This window comes from Nannobrachium achirus (assembly GCF_963921795.1).
Source record: "Nannobrachium achirus genome assembly, chromosome: 3".
In the NCBI taxonomy this organism is placed as follows: domain Eukaryota; kingdom Metazoa; phylum Chordata; class Actinopteri; order Myctophiformes; family Myctophidae; genus Nannobrachium; species Nannobrachium achirus.
In genome coordinates this window covers 69,473,417-69,489,970 of record NC_137812.1, presented here as the reverse complement: position 1 = coordinate 69,489,970, position 16,554 = coordinate 69,473,417, and the positions used below count along the sequence as shown (strand labels likewise).

The following is a 16,554-nucleotide window of genomic DNA, read 5'->3' as shown; positions in this document are numbered from 1 at the left end:
TGGGCATAAATGGACACAGGCAAACAGATGGTCAAAACGGGTCCTATGACAACAGGTATAATGGGGTTTGCATTAAAGGGCGGGGCATTCATTCCCTATTTACATTGTTCCGAGTTGGCCAGGTCGCCGACTAGACGCTGGGCAGCTTCTAGTACAATAAAACAGCAATATGTTTTAAGCCTTTAAAGTGAATTAGATCCATGAACTACCGTGCATATTGAGACATGATAGCGGTGGACACTGGACATTAATGACGATAAGATTGCGTCCAGCCGTGCGTAATTTGCCGTGCGTAATTGTGAATTGTGGAGCAGAGTAGAACAACGGAGGAGAGAATAATGCATCTCTTTGACAGCATGTCGTGTATTATTTCCACAAGTTGTATTTTCTCAGAGCACCGCTGCTGTATCAAAAGAGCTATGTTGCCGATCTGGTGCGAGATAATAAAAAGAAAACAGTTCGCCCGTCGCTATTCCTCAGCCTGAGTCCAACCACCACACACCCACGGCAGTGAAAGCGCATCGCGCTGGCTCTGCTGCTTCTTTGGCCAGCTCTCAAGTAGAATAACAACACGTCGACGCATTTCCTTTCCAAGCGGTTAACTTCAAAATAAGAGCTCCCTGTTATATGATCAAGGCAACTTTCAAGTCACGTGAACTGATTTTATTTTTAAGTCTAGTTTACAAGTAGTAGGAAGTATGGACTCAATAAGAATTACATGACAGTCACAGTCCAGCGCTCTCATACCGCACCACAGTATACTGGTGTGATAAAAAAAATTATATATTTTTGACGGCTCGACTCAAACAATTGGCGTTGATTCCGGGGGCTTAAAACGACGCGTCGATTCGTCGATTTTTAGAGGACAGGCCTAACACACACACGCACGCACGCACGCACGCACGCACGCACACACACACACACACACACACACACACACACACACACACACACACACACACACACACACACACACACACACACACACACACATTAATAAGCATAACATAAGCATTTTGGCAAATATGTGCCTGGTAAAAGTGTGTTTATTGGCATAACAATCTGTCTGTCTGTCTGTCTGTCTGTCTGTCTGTCTGTCTGTCTGTCTGTCTGTCTGTCTGACTAAAACAGATTAACCAATCAGAACAATAATGATACGATTAAAAAATTTAAAAACTAAAGATAAAACCAATGATCAATGACATTGGCATGATTCTGAAGCATGTTCCGAGCACATGGGAGGAGAGTGTCAGTGACAGAAAAGCTTATCTAGAGACTTGTTCGAAAACTGTTTGGAGAGAACGGCTAACAGAGAAGGTGAAGGTCAGGGAAAGTGGAGTTGGGAGAAACTGCTGGAGTTGCAGAAATGCCTTCCTTTGGCAGAGCCTGAGAGGACGGATTCACCGAGCGGTGGAATCAGATGTTGATCACGGTGTTTGATATCGTGAGCGGTGGCTGAGCGGTGGCTGAGCGGTGGCTGAGCGGTGTACACACAGTTCCAAAGCCTTTGTCTTTGTGATGCCATATGCTGATTTCTAACAGAACGCCACTGTAGCAGAAGGCCTTACATATCTGTATGCTGTGGTGGTAAAAGTACTACAAATGTTTTACTTAAGTAAATGCATGCAACCTCGCCCTAAAGGGAAAGGTCTGGCCAGTGATGTATATCGGACCACTTACCCATTTATGGAGACCCCTGGTACCCATATATGGAGATCCATGTACTGTATATGGAGATATGCTGTGAGAGCCAAAACACGGTTACTCAGTTATCGGTTATGTGAAAGTCCTATGATGTCTATGACATCTGACATCATACCTTTTTTGTAAAAATAATCAAAATCTAGTCGGTAGTAACTAAAGTTTTCAAATAATTGTAGTGGAGTAAAAGTATATAATATTTGTCTCTGAGATGTAGTGGAGTTCAGTAGTAGAAGTATAAAGTACATTTGACATACTTTGGGAGGAAAAGGAAAAGTACCTCAAATGTGTACTCGAGTACAGTACATAATGTGTAGTTACTTTACTGTACTGTAGAAAGCAGCGGCCAGATGGGTGGTCTGCAAATGATTTTTATTCTCGGAGATGTTCAAGTACGTACTGTAGGCCCTGATCCAGAGAAGATGTTCAAGTACGTACTGTAGGCCCTGATCCAGAGAAGATGTTCAAGTACGTACTGTAGGCCCTGATCCAGAGAAGATGTTCAAGTACGTACTGTAGGCCCTGATCCAGAGAAGATGTTCAAGTACGTACTGTAGGCCCTGATCCAGAGAAGATGTTCAAGTACGTACTGTAGGCCCTGATCCAGAGAAGATGTTCAAGTACGTACTGTAGGCCCTGATCCAGAGAAGATGTTCAAGTGCGTACTGTAGGCCCTGATCCAGAGAAGATGTTCAAGTACGTACTGTAGGCCCTGATCCAGAGAAGATGTTCAAGTACGTACTGTAGGCCCTGATCCAGAGGAGGTTTGGGAACTCCTTGTGTAAACGGTGCTCCCTGCTCCGCTCAGATAGAGAGCAAGTGCTTTACCAGCAGGAGATTAGTCCACTTAGGACTGACTGGGGCCCATTCTAAAAACGCCTTCTAAATCCTGACCCAAGTTTTCTGAAAAACGTCAAATATTTTATTCAAAAATGGTTGTTGTCGGGTGGAAACCTTGTAAGTCCAAAACATTCGTTTTGTATTCATTTTAAAAATGATTTTAAAAAGTGAAAATAGCCGATCTACAAGCACACAACGCCTCGCACCGCGAGGCGTTGTGTGCTTGTAGATCGGCTATTTTCACTAGTTTTGTGCGACAGTCTCGTTTGATTTACAAAAAAAAAAACATGCTAATTTGAAACTTGGGGATACGAGGTCGCTGCCCGACAGTGAGGATATGTTGCTATATGCTGTACATAGCAACAAGAACCCCAAAAAGGGGTTCCCCTCCTGATAGTTACATAAAGGGGTTCCATACCCTTCCCGTCCTAAATGGGTTAGGGCTTTCCAGGAGCTGACCACGGTCCCCGCAGGTCGACTCTGGAACATAAGTAGTTCTGCAGAACATCTTGGAAAGGAGGGGCGAGGAGATCCAAGCCCCTCTGGACTAAAAGTACTTGTACAACTATGCAACTATGCATGTAACTGGACTGTGCTGTACTGTGTGAAAATAGGCGATATATAAGCGCAGCATGCATCAAAGGCGTGAGGTGTTGTGAGCTTGTAGAGCGTGTGTTTGTTTTGTATAAATGAAGCATAAGGATTCCTGTCATCACTCTTCATCCATGTCTTCCACTGTTGTTCTTTAGACGGTAGAGCAGGACACACTTCCTCTTTTCACATCTTCTCCTTTCCCCTTCCTCTCTCTTCCTCTCCCTCTCTCTCTCTCTCTTTCTCTCTCTTTCTGTCTGTTTATGTCTTTATCTGTTTCTGTCTGTCTCTGTCTCTCCCTTGCTCTGTTTTTGTCTTCATCTGTTCCTGTTTCTCTCCGTCTCTCTCTCAGCGGTCATCTTGTGGTGGAAACTATTATATTACCAGAAGGTTGGTATACGGGGGTCCTTCGCAAACAAAACATTTGAGAACCACTAGTACTATAGACAGTACTAGTTGGACTCCTAATGTGCCATAGTGTCATAGTAAATAAGTGTCGTACATATTCTGAAGGAAAGCTGGCGCAATTGGGTCTTATGATCAAAATATTTAAAAATCTAAAATGTGCCACGGATAAGACCCAAGTATTTGTCCCTGTATGGACATATTGATGACCCCTGCTTTCTCTCTCTCTATGTCTCTGTCTCTCTGCCTCTCTCTTTCTCTGTCTCTCTCTTTCTCTGTCTGCATTTTGGGGTCACATATTTATGCTCCCCTCCTCCAGCTCCCATTCTATCTGCCCCCCCCCCCCCCCCACACACACACATCAAAGGCTTCACATTGTGTGTGATCTATGTGGTGGGTCTCATCATCATCATCGCCTTCTCAACAGCCTCACTTCCGCACACACACCCCTCTGAGGTGTGTGTGTGTGTGTGTGTGTGTGCGTACGTGTGGGTGCGTGTGTGTCTGTGTGCGTGTGTGTGGTTATCTCCACACAGGAACAACTAAAGTGTGCGTCTGTCTCATCCGGTCCTCCCATTTATCAGTCGATATTAGTTTCCTGTCACCATTCTGCGTTTCCTAAACGCTCCCCCTGTGAATCCTGCCCCTCTGATTGGCTAACCGGCTGTCTACTAAACGCTCCAATTCAACACACACGCTGAGAGTGTATTAATGATGTATTTCACATGGAAAACATTGTGAGACTTTCTTTAAATAATAAAACTGATGCCACAAAAAAGTGATCTCTCTCCTCCACTTTCCTCTCATCCTCTCCTCAAATTCAACACAACAAACATGGGACAAATATTCATTCTAGCTACTCTGACACCATAATATAGAACGCCCTGACATCATCCATTAGAGCAGTGGTTCCCAAACTGTTCAGCTCAAGACCCAAAAGTGATATCAGACCCAAACTACAAGCTCACAACGTGGCGTGAAGCGACCTGTTGTGAGCTTGTAGATGTGTTATTTTCACTACTTCTCAAACATTGTATTTATCCATTCATGGATAGATTTTGTCATTTTATTTATCCATTCATGGATAGATGTTGTCATTTTATTTATCCATTCATGGATAGATGTTGTCATTTTATTTATCCATTCATGGATAGATGTTGTCATTTTATTTATGAAATATTTTTTAAAAATGTAGGAATTGTTTCTAATCGATGAAAACTTCAGATATTTTAGTTTTAACTTATTTAAAATATTTTGGAAAAAAAAAAAAGATTTTTAGTATTCGAATTATTCGACCTCAAAGTATTCGAATAGTCAAATATTCGACAGGACTGGCCAAACTGTCAATATTAAGTAAACAAGAGGCGAACATTGTGAAAATAGCCAATCTACATGCTCACAACGCCTTGCGTTGCGAGCATGTAAATCGGCTATTTTCACAATATTTATCTGCGGAACCGAGTCACATTAAATGTAATACCTATAATTCCAAGTGCTTGTCAGGGTGGGGGTACCCAGTTCAAATATGTTTATTTTGGGGGTCACTGCCTAAAAAGGTTTGAGAACCCCTGGTATAGAGCATTAACAAATTCATCCACCAGGGTCATTGACAACTCATTCTTATGACTTCCTATCTAGCAAAGCTTTATAAACTATATATTCTTTAAAGAGAAAACAATTAAAAAAAACATAATAAGCGAATATTCAACTTCGGTAAACAACGTTGAATAGTGACTTTGATATTCGAAATTGTGAATGCCCTAATCCTAATATATATATATATATATTTAGGAATATAGGAAACAGGAAGGAAAAAAAGTACTCCCATAAAGATGTATCCACGACCCAACAATGCCTCCAGACTCAATGTTTGGGAAAGAGTACATTAGAGGACGTGAATCACTGGCTTCTTTCACAACTGGCCTGAAAAAGGACCATCTGTCAGGAAACTACTGGTGGAAACAGACATTAAATCCATTGTAGTGTGAGTGTTACACCAGCTGCCAATGTTCCCTTTGCCTCTTTCTCCTGTTGATGTCATGTTATTATTGTGTTCATATTCTATGCTCTGTTGATGAATTGAATACAGAGGACCACAATGACCAAGTGTTTAACTGCAATGAGCGTCACAATCTTTTTAACCACGCTATCCATATACATTGGCCAAAAAACAAAACAGATATACAACCCTAGAACCTCTGCTATTTTTTGTATTAATTTTTTTTATCTTGAAAGTATTGGAAAGTGTTGAATAATTTGGATTATTGGTTTATTTTACACTGGGGGTCCCTATCACAAGATATTAATCTGCGGCCAAACTACATAGCAAATACTGTGTTACCAGTGTTGGGGAAGCCGAAGTTAAAGTTACATGTAACTGTTACATTTTGCTGTAACTTGCTGGTAACTGCGTTACATTCATATTTTTGTAACTCGTCAAGTAACTGAGATAGGCTACCTTTTGGGTCATTTTTGGCTCAAGTTACAAGTTACAAGAAGTTACAAGCAAAGTTATAATTTTACATTTAAGTTTTGTTAACTCATTAAAAGCCAACCCCGCGATGTCGCGGGAAAAGTAATAGAGTATCTATAGTGCCATCCACGCGATGTCGCGGGAAAAGTAATATATTACTGTAACGGCGAGTAAAAATACCTAGTACAATGGCCGACGCTCCGGAGACGAAATCCGCGCTGATTTGTCATCATCACGGCTCCACGAGCACACAATAGTCATCCCATAACATTGAGGTGGACGGCCGATCTCATCTTTAATGTCCATTATCTCAAAACTACACTTTAGAAGCTAGGATGGAGGCAGATGCTCGCTTATTTTACACAGTTATAAAAGCTCCCGGTCGGCCATTACACAACTCCACGTGGACACGCATCGGTTCCGGCGCACGATCCGATGACGTCAGACCGGAAGTACTTCCGGTCTAGACTTCTGGCCTTCAAAATAAGACAGCGGCCGTTAATGGGGCCGGGAGGGGGCACTCTGGACCCCCTAATCCGTTAATGTCCTGGGCTCAGAATGAGTTAAGATTGAAGATTAAATGTCTTAAATTAAACAGATCATAATTTTCTTATTTTCTCAACTTAATTTAAGAACACAGGAAAATGTCAACCTTTTTGAAATCAAACATAAAACTCAGTTGAGAGGCATATCTCTGCTGGCAGGATATTATATTTTGTTTCATGTACACCAAATGTACATTCTCAATTTAACGCTGAAAAAAAAAAGTAACTCAAGTTACTTTTTGTATGTAACTTGAAACTTTCTAAGTTACATTTCTCCAGGGGTATAACTTTAACTTGATCAAGTTACTGCCATGGTGAGTTACTTGTAACTGTACGAGTTATGCTTTCAATGTAACTTCCCCAACACTGTGTGTTACTGTACCTCTCATAACAAATACTGTGTACCACTCTGTGCTGTTTCAAATGTTTGCCTAATAAAAGTATTCCTCTCCTCCTCTCCTCTCCAGTCAGTGCTGCTCCTGGGTGCGGTAGCTCTGGTGTGTTTGGCTCTGGACCTCCTCTTCCTCCTCTTCTACTCCTTCTGGCTGTGCTGCCGGCGGCGCAAGGCGGGAGACTCCTCCCACTCCTCCTCCCATAGCTCCTCCCACTCCCAGCAGCCCAGCGCCGACTGCTGCTGCACCGCCTGGTGCGTCATCATCGCCACGCTAGTCTGCAGGTGAGTCAGTGTTGATTTTGTCGACTAAAACTATGACGAAAAATGTTTGTCGACTGCGTTTTTTTCCACTGACGAAAACTAAATAAAAACTAAACTGTGATGACTAAAACTACGACTAAATATATTGACAATTTCGTCAACAAAATAAAAACTAGACTAAAACGTTAGGGAGAAGACACGACGCGTTGTGAGCTTGTAGATCAGCTATTTTCAGCAAGGAACCAAATGTAAAATAAGTCATTACGATGCCATCAAGGCCTGCCAAAATACATTTTAGTTGACTAAATCAACTGTAGATTTACTCAACTAAAATCTCATGATGCAAAAAAAGTTAGACCAAGGCACTCTTGAGGGACAGTTAAAAAGCCTTTATTTTAGGGCTAATGCATAGCAAGAAATATAAAAAAGCACCTACGCGTTGCGGCACAATGCCTTCTTCAGGGTGACTAAGCAAAACAGTTGAACAAACATGGCTTTTATAGGAAACAGGATATGACATCACAAAATCATACAGGTTGACTGGGAGGCTAAAACCATGCCAGGACAAAGTGTAGACTTATACAATATGAAAACCCAAAACCACTTTAAGACACCAAAAAAGAAACAAGAAAAAACAAAAAGAATCAGTTTACAATGACTCAAAGTCCCTTAACAGACCAAACAATTATAAAAAAGGTGAATAATCTATTTCCTCATTGAGGCCTGGAAACTCCATAGCTTTAAGTTTAAAAATCCAAAAGGTTTCCCTTTGTAAGAGGTGTTTTAGTCTATCCCCACCCCTCCGGGGATTGGGGACCACCTCAATAGCCATCACCTTAAGGGCATTAGGGCTGACATGACCTGCCTGTCTGTAATGTTTTGCCATAGGGTACTTGTCATTCCCCGTCCTGATAGCATAGACATGTTCAGAAACCCTGTCCCTCAGTCTTCGTTTGGTTCGACCTACATAAAAACATCCACATTCACATTCCAACCTGTATACCACATAAGTTGTGTTACAATTGACAAACGTATTGATATAATACGTGCCTGGCCCATGAGTGTCCTTAAACATGTTGGATTTCACAATATAATGACAATAATTACAGTTGCCACATTTGTGATTGCCTTTTGGTTTTGAGAGCCAACTCTGCTTGGTTGAGGGGACCAGGTCACTGCGAACTAGTTTGTCTTTTAAGGTTGGTGCTCGTCTGTAAGAAAAAGAAGGAAGCTCGGTGAACACATTACATAGAGTAGAATCACTTTGAATGATGCTCCAATTACGAGTTATAATATTCTTAATACGGGCTGCTTCTTGGCTGTATTGAGTGACAAAGTAAATTTGTTTAGGTTTTTGAGGCATGCGAGATTGTTTTAACAAATTTACTCTCTCCAGTGATTTAGCTTTGGTGAGAGACTGATTCAGCACATTGGGGTTATAACCCCGCTGTCTGAATCTTGCCTGCATCTCTCCAGCCTTCTCTTCAAAATCTTCATCTCTGTCGCAAATACGACGCAGCCTTTGGAATTGACCAAAAGGAATGTTTTTAATGAGCCCAGGGGGGTGAAAACTATCAGCTCTGAGTATTGAGTTGCGATCTGTTACTTTTCTAAAAATAGAGGTGTGGAGTGAGCCACTTTCAGTTTTGGAAATTTTTAAATCCAAAAAGTTAATTTCTGATTTACTGAATTCAATGCTCAATCTGAGATTCTCATTAAGAGAGTTCACATATTCATGGAATCTTAACAAATCATCTTCAGACCCCAAAAAAAGCAACAAAATGTCATCAATATATCTCCCATACCATTTGATTTTCTCATAGAAAGGATTGGCTGGACTGAGTATGAACTTTTCTTCCCACAATCCGAGATAGAGATTGGCATAGTTTGGTGCAAAACAAGCTCCCATGGCGGTGCCTTTTTGTTGGCGGTAGATTTTGTCCTGAAACAGGAAAACATTGTTGTTTAATGTCCACTCTGTCAGTTGCACCAAAAAGTCAGTAGGGGGCATGACATCTTCTGGTCTAGACTGAAGGTAGTGCTTCAAAGCCTCTAAGCCTTCCTGATGTACAATATTGGTGTAAAGTGATTCCACATCCATAGTGACCAAATAACATGAGGCAACATCTGTCAGTTCAGATAGCTTGTTCAAAGTATGAGTAGTGTCTTGGAGGAACGAAGGTAGTTTGGACACAAAAGGTTTAATATAGTAATCAACATACTTGGAAACTGGCTCTGAAATAGAGTCATTATTGCTGATAATGGGCCTTCCTGGAGGATTGGTGGGGTGCTTGTGGACCTTTGGCAACATGTAGAAAACAGCCAACCTAGGATGGGCAGGGAGAAGAAAGTCATGTTCTTGCTTAGAAATCCACTGCTCCTCCTTAGCATGTTCTAAAATAGTTTCCAACTCTCCTTTAATCTCCTCCAAGGGGTTGTATGTCAATGGGAGGTAATAGTCAGTATTGTGAAGTTGTCTATAAGCCTCCTGCTCATACTGTTCTCTCCCCCATACAATCACAGCACCACCTTTATCAGCATTACGAATAATCAAATTGTCATTATCAGCCAACCACTTAATGGCTTCATTTTCTTTCTTTGTGAGATTACTTCTGTAACGCTTGTTCTTATTTTCAAACACTTTGTCAATATCATGAGACACTTTTTTAGTAAAAGCATTGAGACAGGCATTGTTTGAGACAGGGTGAAATTTAGACTTTGGTTTGAACATGGGTCTGGGAGTAGCATTGAGGTCTTGAGATGCAGACCTTTCCATAGTGTTGTACGTACTTTGGTTATACCAGACTTTCAAGTGCAAGTTTTTTATATTTCTTGCTATGCATTAGCCCTAAAATAAAGGCTTTTTAACTGTCCCTCAAGAGTGCCTTGGTCTAACTTTTTTTGCATCAATTTTGTCACCTGACTACCAAAGAGCACCTTGTGTGGGAGATTTTTACTCTACAGCCAAACAGATGCACTCCTTACCCTCTGTTTTCTAAAATCTCATGATATTTAGTCGACTATAATTAGACTAAAACTATAACTTTTCAGGTGACTAAACTAAATTACATTTTATTCAAAAGACTATGACTAAAACTAAATCAAAATTTGCTGTCAAAAACAACACTGAGGTGAGTCCACAGCGCGCACACGCTACGCTATGCTAGTCTGCACACACACACACACACACACACACACACACACACACACACACGGCACGCGTGCATTTCCGTCTAACGCGATCTAGCGAAAAGCTGCTCTGCAGCGCGTCATAGGGTAGAATGGTAAAAAGAATGAGTGTTAATAAAGGCTGTTGTTATTCTACTTACCAGTAAACAGTAAAAGACACGGAGCAAGGAAAAGATGGCTTGATTGTTGTTGTTGTATGTGAAGAGCACACACACACACACACACACACACACACACACACACACACACACACACACACACACACACACACACACACACACACACACACACGCAGTACAAAGTTAAAGTTGTCCAGTGTGTTGCTCGACTGACTCCCCGTCGTGGGCAGTAGTCCCCACCGTCTGCCATATCCTGGGTGGATGGTCCCATAGCCTGGGAGGCTATAACCAACCATGTCACCATGGCGACGGCTCCTAGCCAATGGACGGCGAGGGCTACAAAACCGTCAGAGCGCTCTCACTCCTCACTTGGCAAATGTAAAGATAGATGAACTAAAGAAAAACTAAGCTATATGACTAAAATACTTGGTAACTACAAGTTACATGGCAATTACAGACTTGGTAATTATTGGTAATTTTGTCCACAAATAAAAACTAGACTAATTGTTAGGGAGAGACGAGTTCAGTTGGGGAAATCAGTTGGGGGACCCCCCTGCCCCCAGTTTGGGAACCATTGTCTTAGATTATGTTTTCTTAATTGCAGACTGCAAACAATTAAGCCCATATTTGATATGGTTAAGTATGGATAAAGTAGGGTAAAATAGACATTTTACATAAGCTTACAACACGCTGACACACACTGACTTGCGGAAAAACGCATGAAGTCTGGATGTCTCCCACTGATAGAAATGAGAGTTTTACACATGATTCCATGGTGTCTGAAGTCTTAATTCCTTACACAGAAACAGCACTGAATTAATTAAGAGCGTTACGAGATATGTACTAACGGTATCTGACGTACGCAGTTGCTGGTTCTCTCGTACTAGCATTGACGCGCCAGATTGGTTCCTCCCCATTTAGAGTCGATTTCACAGAAGAGAAGGTCAGATCCATGGATGAAGTCTGATGCCGATGTTATAGTCGTCTGTTTTTCATCTAGACATGCTATATTTAACAACTAGATGGCTGATAACTCCTAGGAGTAGCTACTTATAATAGCAGACCACTTTAATTTAATCAAATAATGAACTGAATATAACGAACCCCATCCTTGCCAACTCACTTTGCAATATATTACACCTGATAGTATATTTATGATGATGTTTATGTGATAGGCCTACTCTGCTTCAGGAGAGACGGATCCTCTAATCAAAAGTGCTCTAGCCCTGTGTGTAAGCCCATTGGCCAGGTCACAGAGTGAAGAGTTTCATAATAGATTTTATAACTTACTGTATATGTGATATGACATGACACGGAAGGAATGCACAGACAGTGGTGTAAAGTAACTAAGTACTATACTCAAGTACTGTAACATTTTCTGTACTTTTACTTTACGGGAGTATTTCCAATTTCCAGTGCTTTCACTTCTACTCCACTTCAGTACAGCTCAGAGGCAGATATTGTACTTTTACTCCAGTAAAATTATTTGAAAAATTGACTTAGTTACTTTTTAGATTATTATTACAAGACATACATTAACAACTTCAGCTCTATACATTTCAGCAATTTGAAAATCTACAAGCTCACAATGCATTGTGAGCTTGTTGATCTGCATTTTCAGTTTACTAAAGAGATGGAGAAACATGGAGACTCCTGAGTCTAGTAGAAAACACTCAATAGCAATGAGTGCTATCAGAATATAGAGCTATTTAACACTTATTCTAACCAATGAGTGCTATCAGAATATAGAGCTATTTAACACTTATTCTAACCAATGAGTGCTATCAGAATATAGAGCTATTTAACACTTATTCTAACCAATGAGTGCTATCAGAATATAGAGCTATTTAACACTTATTCTAACCAATGAGTGCTATCAGAATATAGAGCTATTTAACACTTATTCTAACCAAAGCAAATCACTTACCCTACTTGTAATGCTTGCACTTCATTAAAGCGTTTAAGTGAATCAATTGCTCCAGTGCAGTCTTTGGGTTCAGTCGTTAAGCAGTGAGCCGTGTTAGTGGTTTTAGTAGGCTGTATCTCTCCATTTATACTGTGTTCATTACAGTACATCTGATGACGTGACTATACATTACTCTAAGATAAATAGTGGTCGTGGAACAGAATTTAGTAACTCACTAGTTAGAAAACGAATAGTAGCGATTAGGGACTTCAACTCAGTGGTTCTCAAGCTGTGGGTCGGGTCCCGTCATGATTTTACTGCAATGTATTGTCCACGACCTGCAAGACAACATGGGAGATTTGACGCCATATGTGACTCAATTGATTGACTGGGCACTGCACTGGTATTATAGGTGGTACAGTAGATGTGGTCACCAGAGCATGGGTGGGGCACTATTCATTAGTCATGGCATTCACCTGTTCATAGGAATGGAGGCATTCGGATGAAGAGAGAGTAGTGAGTGTGGGAGTGACATTATCAATATGTGTTCTCTAAAAACAACGCTGTAACATCCACATTAGTTATAATAGTTTGCTGGGGAACCACTTTATCGTGTTGTGGAGTGATGGTTTGAATGGTCAAACGCAAGGACATTTGGAGTAAATGGTAAGCGCTTTATTCCAAAGCGATTTACAGAGATTGTGCATTACATTCACCCATTCACACACTGATGGCGGAGGAAACCATGCAAGGCACCAACTTCGACTCTAACTCTGGGGGAGCCCGGCCTCCATCCGGCTGCTCCACCGGCCACTCTACCCCTGATCCACTGCCGCCCCACAGTGGACCTGAATACTTGTGTGTGTGTTTGTCATCATGTCATACAGTGTCTTTCCTACATGTTTAGAACTCATTGTGTGGGAATATGTGAGTGTGAGTCAGCGTCCCTCCCTCTCTCTCTCTTTCTCTCTCTCTCTCTCTCTCTCCCCCTCCCCCCAGCAGCAAAAGAGTTTTCTTCTGTCCAGAGCATTTTGTTTGGTTTGTGAAGGGTGGATGATTAACCACTTTAACCCTGCCATCCCTATTTTGGGCATGTGTAACTTAAACCGTATATACTTAGTTGGGTACATGGTTCTAGACTTGCTTTCCCTTCTACACCAAATCTCTTCATCGAAAATAGCACATCTACAAGCTTACAACGCTTGTAGATCATCTATTTTAAGCCGAATGTTGTTCCACATACAGTAATAGAGACGCTAGGGTTTTTTGATTGATTGATTCGATACTTTTATTAGTCCGAAATGTAAACAGCACGAGGTGCAGTCGGACCACCAGTTTCCATTGTGGTCCTACAGTACAGTATGTATTCAATTCATCAACAAATACATATTGAAAAGGGGAAAACGGAGGCAGTGATGGAAATGTACATCTACCTCCCCTTGTGGTCTCCTGATAGATGTGTTTTTTTATCCTTTAATCAAAGTTTAAAGGATGGCAGGGCGGCAGTGGTTCATGGGTAGAGTGGCTGGCAGAGTCCCTGGCTCCACCAGAGTTAGTGTCCAAGTGTCCTTGAGCCTTGCATGGTTTCCTCTGCCATCGGTGTATGAATGAATGTGTGTGTGTGTGTGTGTGTATATGAATGCGTTAATCTAATGCACAATCTATGTAAGGCACTTTGGATAAAAAGCGCTATATAAATGCATCATTTACCATTCCACAAACATTTTAGTACTTTTACTTTTGGTACTTCAACCATATTTTTATGCCAACACTTTTGCACTTTTACTCAAGTAACATTTGAACAAGGCCTTTTACTTGTAACAGAGTACTTCTACATTGCAGTATTGATACTTTTACTTAAGTAAAACATTTGAGTACTTTTTCCGCCTCTGGTAGAATGAGAATCTTCCCATGTTTGTTCTAAATCTGGGTGGTACCAGTCAGATAAGTGGGTTAACACACATTCTCCCCTACGTCACACAGTGTATTATAGCCGAGCGCCGGTGGCCGCAGCGTATATACCATCCTGATTCTATATTTGAAAGAGAAACAGAAAGGGGGGAGAGAGAGAGAGAGAGAGAGAGAGAGAGAGAGAGAGAGAGCAGGCTGAGCTCTAATTCTGATTCCACTATCAAGCTACTGCCGCTGCTGCAGTCACGGTAGCGAGCGAGTCACGTCATGTTGCAGAGCGGGGTGGGGGGGTGTATGTGGAGGAGGTGGGGTGTGTGTATGTGTGTGTGTGAGCATGTGGAGGGGGTGTGTGTGTGGAGGAGTGTGTGTGTGTGTGTGTGAGCATGTGGAGGGGGGGGGGGGGGGGGGGTGTGTGTGTGGAGGAGTGTATGTGTGTGAGCATGTGGAGGGGGGGGGGGGGGTGTGTGTGTGGAGGAGTGTATGTGTGTGAGCATCAGCATGTGGAGGGAGGGGGGGGGGGGGGCATGTTGTTGCAGTTTGAAACGTTTCTCCACAACCTGAAGGCTGTGTGAACATTCTGATGTCCTTCACCTTGACCGAGGGGAGTTTGACCACAGATACCCTAGAAAGATACTACTGTACTGCTGCCTGCTTATCGTCGTTGTCGGTTGGAAACCTTGTGTCCAAAACCGTTCATTTTGTATTTATCACTTTAAAAATGATTTAAAACTAGTGAAAATAGCTGATCTACAAGCACACAACGCCTCGCACCGCGAGGCGTTGTGTGCTTGTAGATCTGCTATTTTCACTAGTGATGAAGCAGCGGGCTTTACTTTGCGGAAAAAAACGTACAAATTTGAAACTTGGAGATGCGAGGTTTCCGCCTGACAGTGACGTTATGTTTTGGCCCGTCTGTAGGCCTACTCTCTCTCACACACACACACACACACACACACACACACACACACACACACACACACACACACACACACACACACATGCACACACACATGCACACACACGTTCGCACAGTATTACAATACATCAACATTTCATTTTATGAATGGCATTCAGCTTTTTTTATGGTGCCATTTTTTAACCCTGAAGCCTATATCCTAAAATAGCAGCTACATCTACAAGCTCACACATGCAGTTATGTTTGCTGCATGACAAAATAAATCCCCAAAACCTAACCTCTATTTGTAAATGTCTCATCCTAGCCCTGAGCCCAACCAGTGTCTTTGGCTAATTGTAAGCCTGTAACTCTGAAAGTCCTCCTTAAACCATAAAACAAACCACTTCTTCTTCTTGTGAGTACCAGGACAAATGTCCTATTTCTCATACGGTTGTTGTCAAGCAGAAACCTCGTATCACCATACAGCAGGTTTCCCCAAATGAGTGTATCTTCTTGAAATATGTTCCCATTTCAATGAACAAGTTAGGGTTTGTAAAAAAATGAAAAATGACCATGGGCTATGTGTGTCTCAAACCACTGTACTGACTCACATACTGTATGGCAGGGTTCCCCAATTAGTTTTTCCCCAAGGGCCAAATTATGTCTAGGGTACCAAGCCGAGGGCCACAACATTGCAGTGGGTGACGGTGGCGTTCCCGCTACTCCAGCGACAGTTCAGATATCGTCGTTGTCGGGTGAAAACCTTGTATGTCCAAAACCGTTCGTTTTGCATTTATCATTTTAAAAATGATATAAATGATTTAAACTTTTGTGCGACGGCCTTGTTTGATGAAGCAGAGCTTTACTTTGCGAAAGAACATACACATTTTGAGATACGGGTTTTCCACCCGACAATGACGATTGTTGCTGCTCTTATACCACCATTATTACTGGGGTTGGTGGGGGTCTGACAGTAGCCCCCCGTGGGCCGCAAATGGCCCGCGGGCCGCCTATTGGGGAACCCTGCTGTATGGTGATAAGAGGTTTCTAGTTTAATGGCATTTCTATCTCTAGTGAACCCAATTGATATTGTAAAAATCAATGTTAACTTAACTCAGAGAGTGACGGTCCATTTGGTTCCATTTGTACACTCTCTGAGATACACACCCATAGGGGTCTATTTGGTTCATAACTATCTTTTAGCTGGGGACCCCCTGGAACTCCCTCAAGGACCCCTGGGGGTCCCCAAGACCCCATTTTGAGAACCAATGTACACTGACTACTACACACATGCGTATACACACACACACTCACTGACACTGTA

At 41.9% G+C, this 16,554-nt stretch overlaps 1 protein-coding gene and 1 long non-coding RNA gene across 2 annotated transcripts in view; one reads left to right on the top strand and one right to left on the bottom strand.

Moving 5' to 3' along the window:
* Positions 1-16,554, top strand: part of LOC308281718 (protein tweety homolog 3-like) — a gene marked incomplete at its 5' end in the record, with an annotated part of 83,871 nt that overhangs the window by 20,014 nt on the left and 47,303 nt on the right. Inside the window, one exon of the mRNA XM_080721995.1 lies at positions 7,023-7,231. Within this exon, the coding sequence (XP_080578121.1) occupies positions 7,023-7,231 (209 nt within the window). The remainder of the gene's footprint in view (positions 1-7,022; positions 7,232-16,554) is intronic.
* LOC308281447 lies at positions 7,972-9,528 on the bottom strand. Its single transcript, XR_013961846.1, has 3 exons — positions 9,433-9,528; positions 9,016-9,152; positions 7,972-8,421 (listed from the first exon to the last, which is right to left on the bottom strand). It is a non-coding gene; the product is annotated as an uncharacterized lncRNA (long non-coding RNA).